This window comes from Leptonotus elevatus, chromosome 9 (assembly GCF_054856555.1).
Source record: "Leptonotus elevatus isolate MCC_2025b chromosome 9, RoL_Lele_1.0, whole genome shotgun sequence".
Lineage (NCBI taxonomy): Eukaryota > Metazoa > Chordata > Actinopteri > Syngnathiformes > Syngnathidae > Leptonotus > Leptonotus elevatus.
The window spans coordinates 9,453,392-9,462,460 of NC_141247.1; the positions used below are offsets into that span (position 1 = coordinate 9,453,392).

General features: G+C 39.3%; 2 protein-coding genes across 3 annotated transcripts in view; one reads left to right on the top strand and one right to left on the bottom strand.

The window, feature by feature from the left end:
• Nucleotides 1-1,479, bottom strand: part of zdhhc9 (zDHHC palmitoyltransferase 9) — a 37,985-nt gene extending 36,506 nt beyond the window's left edge. Inside the window, exon 1 of the mRNA XM_086085160.1 lies at nucleotides 731-1,479. Coding sequence (XP_085941286.1) covers nucleotides 731-894 — 164 coding nt within the window. The 5' untranslated portion in view covers nucleotides 895-1,479. The remainder of the gene's footprint in view (nucleotides 1-730) is intronic.
• Nucleotides 1,480-4,898: 3,419 nt separating this feature from the next.
• On the top strand, nucleotides 4,899-8,992 carry tyw2 (tRNA wybutosine-synthesizing protein 2). 2 transcript variants are annotated; one of them, XM_086084617.1, is made up of 7 exons: nucleotides 4,899-5,060; nucleotides 5,219-5,366; nucleotides 5,443-5,641; nucleotides 5,730-5,880; nucleotides 6,269-6,378; nucleotides 6,547-6,704; nucleotides 7,082-8,992. In XM_086084617.1, the coding sequence occupies exons 1-7, from the start codon at nucleotides 5,008-5,010 to the stop codon at nucleotides 7,466-7,468; spliced, it is 1,206 nt and encodes a 401-aa protein (XP_085940743.1). In that variant the 5' UTR covers nucleotides 4,899-5,007; the 3' UTR covers nucleotides 7,469-8,992. The 2 variants fall into 2 exon arrangements, with proteins under 2 accessions (XP_085940743.1, XP_085940744.1); XM_086084618.1 differs by having other exon boundaries at nucleotides 6,547-6,662.
• The last annotated feature ends 77 nt before the right edge of the window (nucleotides 8,993-9,069 follow it).

Genomic DNA, 9,069 nt, shown 5'->3' on the forward strand with positions numbered 1-9,069 from the left:
GTATATATTTAAAGGATCAGCCGATCACCGATCCCCCAAAACTAAGGAAATCGGGGCCGATAAATTGGCCGGCCGATCGATCAGAGTACCCCTAGTTTAACATGTACAATAACTGCAGCTGCAACCAATTTTGAAGCAGACCGGGGAGCAAACATTACTCTAACCAGTAACCACACCCCATACCACATGAAAATCACTCACAATCATCTTTTAGAGTTATATTTGAACCATATTGAACAGGTTTAGCACTTAAAATTGGCGCCCTGAACAGTTTGCTGAGGGGCGGTCAATCTTACAACACCTCAGATATGCATCCGCTAACTTTGAGCACAAGGGAGGGAAAATGCTAAATATTATAGGCCCAAATGTCCGTATGTGTGTACCCTTCCCTGCTTTAGGAGCGTTCTCTGACAAACTCATGGAATCTATGCAAAAATAATGGTCTATTTTGGGTGTAAATAAGAAAACATTTGCATATCCAAGTGAAACCTATCATTACCTATTTAATTTAATTAATTTGGTGTTGTAGAGATTTGTCAGAGAATTTCCAGAAAGCCACCAAAGTGATTAATTAACCACTTATGTGAATGGATTGAATTTGAGGGCAATTAAAAACAGTGTTTCTTGGAACGGTTATCTTTGAACTCCTCTCAATTCAGCATTGATTAGAACATTTTTGGAATGTTGGGAGGATGTTACGGTCGTTTGGGAAAAATAACATGGAACTTACTCGAAGCCGAAGAAGAGGGCGCATGTCCCGATGATGAGGAAGAGGGTCAGGTAGAAGACTCCCTTCTGCCGGGCCATCATCACTCGTCCATCGCAGCAGAAAGTGTTCTTGCCCGGCAGCTTCTCCCATTTCCGCACCTTCCTGCTTATCATCACCGCCGACATGGCGCCTCTCGACGATCACACTTCAGTTTATATTTAAAAATAATAATAATAAAATGCAGATGTTACTCACTGAGCAACGTGACACATTTCTGCATGTTCTCGGGTACAAAATAAAAATTAAAAAAAAGAGAGCGACAACAGAGCTGCAGTCACATTGTCATCAGCAGTGTTGATTTCCACTTTGCGGTCTTTTTCTGCGGCAGCTCATTCCCACGACGACGCGAAGAACAACGTCGGCTTCTTCACGCCCTTGCTGGAAGAAGATTACACATTCATCCACGGGCTCTCGCTGCAGATGTTTCCTCCGCCTCTCCACAAATAATAAATCCACCCGTGGAGGAGCGAACCTTGACCCGGCTGACTAGTCCACGCTTGACCAGGCAAGCGGCTTCCCATTGAGGAATTTTTTTTTTTAATATAATTAATTAATTAAATAAATAAATAAAAAAGAGCCCAATCGCCAGTAAACGATCGCTATCTTTTCATAAAAATATAAGATTAAATACTTCAAATGTGCCGATGTGGAAGCGGAAAATAGCTGCTTTGCTGTGCTGCTTCTCCACCCGCAGGATGCCAGATTCACTGTTTGAGTCAATGGCAGCAGGAAACACGCCTAGATTGAAGTGGCTCCCTTAAAGGGGCAGCACAGGTAAAAACAGTAGTGAATACACATTGCAACATGAAACAAAGGGCACATGCTGGGCCACAGTATTAGGTACACCTGCATCAGTTAATCTAACGTGGCATGCTTTTATTGCGGTGTTTCCAAAACATTGATTGAGAAACACTCCCACCAAACAAACAAACAAAACAAAAATGTTACAAAAGGTACATGAGTTATTCCAGAATTAGAGATTACACAAAATCCAAACATGCAATTAAATGTAAAAATGTAACTATAATGAAAAAAGTGATTCCTAAATATTATTAAATGGCTTTTTTTTCTCTCTTGTTCCTTGCTCTTGATGAGCAATTTAAATGTCAAATATATTCTAATAGATAATATGCACCAAATATGCAAATCAGCTTTTTGGTAGGATTTTGTTGATCTGTTACTTTATTTTGTATTATCACAAGATAGGCATATTTTAAACTGTAATAATTATGCTCAGAATCTGCATACATGTCCACCCTTAGCCATCGGGAGCCGTGGTTCTCAAACTTTTTAAAGCAAGTACTACCTCAAAAAATACTGAGCTCTCCAACTGAGAAGATTCTTGTTGTTTTATTTTATTTTTAGGGGGTGTGAGGAAAATAGGCATACTGTAGTATATAACCTAATGACATAATAAATGTATAATGTATTTTTTTTCAGTTTTTTCCTTTTGTCTAAACACTTTTCTAAAGTAGCGTGTGGGGGGGGGTCTCTTTTTTTCTAACTGTATACCAACTTTTGCACCAACCCCTTTAAAATGGTGTAAATTGTATTTTTATTGAATTCAGTGATTCTTTCGCATACCACTACAGAGAGCTCACCGACAACATGTGATCACTGATCGAGAGGAAAAGAAAAGTGAGTTACATGACTCAGCAGATTTTGGATTCTCCCCCCCCCCCCCACCCCCAATTATTCAGCAAAGTTTGCTCTCTCTCTCTCTCTCTCTCTTTATATATCCATCCATCCATTTTCTTAACTGCTTTTCCTCACAAGGTTTGCGGGGGTGCTGGAGCCTATCCCAGCTGGCTTCAGGCAGCAGGCGGGGTACACCCTGAACTGGTTGCCAGCCAATCGCAGATGTGTGTTTACTAAAGTGTGATGTGCCATTTGCAGTGGCTGTAAAGGCTGTATTATTTATTGTAACAGCTGCAGAGTGACTTTAATAGTGAGCCAATGAAAGTTCAATATTTGCTCAGCTCAGTCACACAGCACAGTAATGCTTTCTTGCTGAATGCATAATACCTTAAAACGACCCAGAGTGTATGGCACAAATAAATGTCGTTTGAAAAACAATAGAGGATAACTCTGTCGAGTGTTATTTTGCTGTTCAAGGTTCAAATTGCACACAGCTAAAATTAACTGTTGTTTTTTCTAATGTTGTTACACTAAGCAATTTAATAGAATGCAGACCTTGTGGTGTTAGAAAACACATTCATGCTAAAAAATAAATAGATAAATAGACCATGATACCCCCTCCCCCAACATTAACTATATGAGCAAATAAAAAGGAAAGATAAGCATCCATCCGTCCATCTTCTTTAGTCCTTGTCCTTAATAAGATCTACTCGGACCAGCCAATCGCAGGGCACATATAGACAAAGAAACACTCACAATGACAGTCACACATACAAAATAAGCAATTAAAGTCCAAGAGGAAGTTAACTCTAAAATATTTTTTACAATAATGTGTTCAATGCGTTCCCACTAGTCTAAACGCGGTATTCTGACTAATGTGATATTAATATAAATTAGGGGCCTGCCAGTTTGCCTTGTTGGTACTGTCACTTGCTGTTGACTGCAAAAATTACATCACAGTACATAAGGGCTCAAGAAACAACTGTCACGGTCACGGCTCACCTGTTTTCTGGATTTGGTCATGTAACGTTCGCAAGCTGATGCTGCATTCCGTGAAACTAGAATGTCAGATTTGTCCCACTTGCATTGTACCAGTTATGACTGCAAAGCGTTCCAGGGGAATGTAAACAACAAAGATGGCTGATCTTGATAAACTGGTTTTCGTTTTGTTCCTCACAACACATTTAGACCTCTAGCAAACCTGTCCTTATAATTTGCCTTATTTATACAAATAAAGGAATAGCTTTTCTTACCTGCATTTAATACATTTCACCAAATTATTTCATGCAGGGTGCACAAATCCAGTTGTGTTGCGTGAAGTTATTTACAATAACTAAATCAATATAATAATAAATTACAATAAATACATAAACTTTTATATTCTTGTAAACTATGTGTTGCCATTCACGACCTGTGTCAATGGGAGTTGCCATTGTTGAGTGATGTCGGATTGAATCTACGCAGTGAAATTGGGGTAGATATTTTTCTCCGACTTGGCAACATTCTAGTTTGAGTGATGTTCCAGTGCACTTTTCCTGATCGGAGGTCATAAAACTCTAATGTCCAATGTTTATGGAACGCAGCATGAGCCCTGAGCACTGTGGTGTCCAAGGAAAATGGCACCCCCCTAGCCCTGACATAGGTTAAAAGCAGGTGGATTTTTCTGCTTAATTAAAATTTCATAAACACAGTATTAATCAAAATACTATCTTTGGACAAAGATAGGGTGCATAGAACACATTTTTGTAAAGAACATTTTTGACTTGACTTTAAACCTAACGTATTTGTAATGTGGGAGTGCCCAGAGAAAACCCAAGCAAGCACGGGGAAAACATGCAAACTTCACACAGGAAGGCCGGAGCCCAGATTCAAACCCCGAATCTCAGAACTTCGAGGCAGACGTGTACCACCTTACCAAAGTGTTTACCACTTTTGCACAATGCCATAAAAACAACCATAGTATTTAAATATAGAGCATTAGACAGCATTATCTATACAATCTTAGTTATGGTAAAAAAAAAAATCTAAAAAAAAAAAATCAATTTCCATAAATAGTCAATCCAGAAAAATGGGGATAAATATAAATTAATATTGGTAATAGTATAAATTATAATAAAGTTAAAGTAAGTCAAGATCTTGGGAAACGGTAATGTCCGGTATCAGAAATGTATGAATTGTATATCAATAAATTAGATTTTTAATTATAAATAATGTGCGTGTTTGTCAGGGGAAAGTGTACTGTATGTCGAAATTGGTCAGTAGCACTGAGCTCCACAGAGCAGGTGAGCTATTTTGCGACCTCTAGCGGCAATCATGCGCACCTAGTCCAAACTACGTCTTTTTTTCTCATTCCTTCTTTTTAACTTTTATTATTATTATTAATTGTATTTATTTTTTTTGCAAAATAATTTATCGGAAGTTGGTCGATAGTGAATTAAAATAGATCATAAACATATTATTCTCACGTACAAGTCCGTCGTTCTTAACTGTCCACCTGGAAACAAGCACCGTGTGTCGTTTTAGTCCGATTTACGTGTGTTTACATTTATTTGTCGACATTTTTTTCAAATGTTCTAAATGTATTTTGTTTTTACTTGTAAATGGAAGGGGTGCCTTGCCTCCGCGTGTCTCATTGCCGTGCACAGAAATTAAGGTAGTCTACAGCAAAATAATAGCTTGAAGTTGTTAGCGGTTAGCATGGCTAGTGAGGACATGAGTGATCAATTTGTTTTAAGATTGACTTGAAACTTATTTTTTTCTTCTTTCTGGCTTGTCATAATTTTAAAACCATTTTATGTCTATTTTACACAGGGAATACCTCCAGTCCCAAAAATTTCTGGACCGAAGTTTATGTATCGTGAAAGAAGATACTGGGACTGTCCTTGTGCCCATTTTACCTTCATGCTTACTACAACATGATCTAATCGTTTTCAAAGAGGTTACAGTTGTTTGGTGCCAGGTAATAAACACTCATTTAATTAAACTAATTAAATGAAAAGTAACGCCGCTCTAACTTTGCCTTACATCGTCCATAGCCTTCTGTCATGTCCAAGAAGGAGAGAGGCAGGAGAAGGGGTGATAATTTAGAAGATGTCCTCCAGGAGTTGTTGGAATTTCATGGAGAAAGTTGGACAAAAGAAGTGAGGGAGGACCTGCCCCGCAGCTTCCATCGGCATGGAGATTTAGTCCTGCTGGGGCACAACTGTTTCTTGCTGCCTCTATGGAATAAAATGGGTAATATTGCCAGATTCCAGTGTGCTGATAGGTTTAAGTGAGCACCACCAGTTAGATTAATATTTTTTTCCCCTTCTGTTTATTTTAGATCAACGGCTATGGCGCACTGTAGCCAAATGCCTGAGAGCCAAACGACTGGCGAGAATGAATCGAATATCTAGTGATGGCTTCCGATCTCCTCAAGTGTCTCTGCTGCTGGGAGAGCAGAGCTGGGTCAAACATGTGGACAACGGCATTACGTGAGTGTCCGTTCCAGAGGATCAACTCATTTACTCCTGTTGTTTGCCAGTGCGACATACGTATGTATGCTCAGTACACAGAACATTGGGCACACCCTCACAAAATAAATCCAAAATACAGTATATTTATTGAGTGTCCCTAAAGCCTTATTGCAAAACACTGTGGGTGGGCCAGATGTTGTGGTAATTATAATCATTCAAACAACCTTCAGCCCACCCCCGAGTGTCTTATGTTTGTACTCTAGTATGAATATGGATATTGTTGCCATAACGAACAATGTGACAGCCATTGTTTATCAGCAGGGCCCTGCAACCAGCCTACACCACAGACCACAGACCACAGACCACAGCAAGAAGACACTTAAATGAATTTCATGTCTAATTTCAGGTATGAGTTTGACGTCACCAAATGCATGTTTTCTGCTGGAAATATAACAGAGAAGCTCCGGGTTGCTGGATTCGACTGCAGGGGCGAGACCGTGGTTGATTTATATGCGGGTAAGGAAAATGTATGGTTTGTAAAGTTTTGTTTCAAATCACGGTTGACATCGTTGCTGGCTTTTCTGGTTTTGTTCAGCATAGTTTTTCGTAACTAGCCTACCACCTTCAAATGGCAAGAAAACAACAATAGATCATTTAAATGACTTGTCTGTTTTGTGCTGTTAGGTATAGGATACTTCACACTTCCATATCTGGTCCACGCGGGTGCAGCACATGTCCACGCCTGCGAGTGGAACCCACATGCGGTCGAGGCGCTGCGTAAAAACCTAGCGACCAACATAGTACGCGACCGTTGCACAGTTCACCCAGGGGACAATAGACAAGTAATTTACATTTTTCTGTGCTCTTCAGCCTCAATAAACACTAACCAGACACAGCGTTAAGTTGATGAGGAAGTGTAGAATTACTTTATTATACCAAGGTGTTAATAATTTGATCACTTTATATAGCCTACGGGTAACAGAATGATTTCAACAGTTTTTAGTATTATGCAGAAACTACAAGCACAGTGTGTCAGAACCGAGATTTATTATTATCCTAAAGGCATCATTTGAAAGTCAGACATTATAAAGGGATGGAACAACAATAATATTGCCATACATTTCGTTTTAGCTTAGTGTCTTTTCTTCAGTCTGCTATGAAAAGATAACATATTTACAAAATGATGAGGGATATAGTGATATTTTTGTTTCCATCTCAGGTCCAGCTGTGTGACATTGCAGACCGTGTGAACCTGGGCCTCATTCCGAGCTCTGAGGACGGCTGGCCAGTCGCCTGTCGCCTGCTGAAGAAAACAACTGGCGGTGTTCTACACATTCATCAGAACGTGACATCAGCGAACGCCGTGGCCTCACATGTAGTGGCTGATGCGGACGACAGCGTATCCGGGAAGAGAGCAGCCAGAGAGGCATGGCAGGCCTGGGCTGACGTCGCGTCGAATCACATCGCATGTCTTCTGAGGGACCTCACTGCTGCGACGTGGAGGACAAACGTCCAACATATTGAACCTGTGAAGTCATATGCACCCCATGTGCATCATGTTGTGCTGGACTTGGAATGCAGACCAATCCGAACAGAGATAAAATAACTGTAAGGTGGATAGAGAGTGATTCAGATTCAGACAACTATTTATCCTACAAGGCATTTCATTTGTTGCTTCCCAGTTTGCATACCGGTACTTGGTTGTGTGGAGTGATTTCTTTGCTCTAAATTTACAAGTGGTTGACAAAACATCCCCCACCCCGGTCTGTTTATTAATGATGACGTTGGGAAACAGCATGATATGATTTCGGCCTAACAGCTCTGAGGTTCAGGCTTTAAATCTAGGCTCTCTCTGGCCTTCTTGTGTTGAGTGTGCAATGGTCCCCATGCATGAGTAAAAATATTGTTGTAATATATTTTCTGTGGACAAATGTATCTAAAAATACACGTTTGTGATGGGTGGTGCTGTTTGGTGATAAATTAAAGATGGCAGCAGAAATAATATTGGTGAACTGAGATGACAAATGGGGAAGGTCGAGCTACTGGCTTGGGTAAGATGTGATCGATGACCCATTTATGATTTATGACCGATGACCTTGCATTTAAATTATATAAGATGACACCACTGATTGAGTTAAGACTAGTTTTCTACGCTCTCAACCCCTTCCACCCATTTCCTATACTGCTTGTCCAAAAGACTGGGGGGGGGGGGTACATTTACTTAAAGGAAAAATGTGAATACAGTAATTCTGTCAGTCACAGATGAATTAATATGCTGTGATGGAGTACACAATTTAATCATGATAATTAAGAGTGGATCTTCATGATGAGAAGCAAAACTACTCATACTCTGTACTTGACATGAGTAGAAGTTCAGATACTTGTAAAAAAAAGTACAGACTAAAATGTACTTGATTACAAAAGTAACATTTTACTGTCTTCATTTGTGAAGGATAGGGAGAAATGAATGGGCCTCTTTTGGCATAGTAAGGAGTAGAAAGTGCAGCTACATATCTGCTTAAGGGGAGTAAAAAGTAAAAGTCATCTGAAAAAATAAGTATTCAAGTAAAATACAGGTACCAAAACAATGTACTATGCTTAAGTACAGTAATGAAGTATGTGTACATTGTTACTTCCTACCCCTCTCTATGGAGTTATAAAAAAATATGAAGGCAAAATAATATGCCTTGGTCATTTACATGAAGACATTCATTTGTCCAATTTATGAAATACAGGTGAGCCTTCTTGTCATTATTATGTCAGTGATTCTCCTAATGTGGTATGCATAGTGGTATGTCAGTTCTCTCTAGTGGTACATGAAAGAATCACTGTAAAATTCAGTTTTTTGTTGTTGTTTTTAGATCAGGATGAAGATGACATGGAATTGCAACAATTATAGTTTGGGGTAGTTTGGTTCAACTGAGGATGTGTTTTAATTGATTCATTAAGTGCAGGTGATTTTTTTAATTTTCTTATACATACTGTACATAAGCCCAATGTTAATGTTCAAACTGGATATATGATATAGTGGTAGGGTAGGCTATACTTTCTAAGAAGAAGAAAAACGAGTCCCGTTTTTGATGAACACCTAACATACTGACCCATACAAGTTCATTAAAGGTACTGCATTTTAATATCGCTGGTTACTTATTTATTTATTTATGTATTTATTAGGCGGCGGGTAACATCTGGTGTAAAACGTTTGCG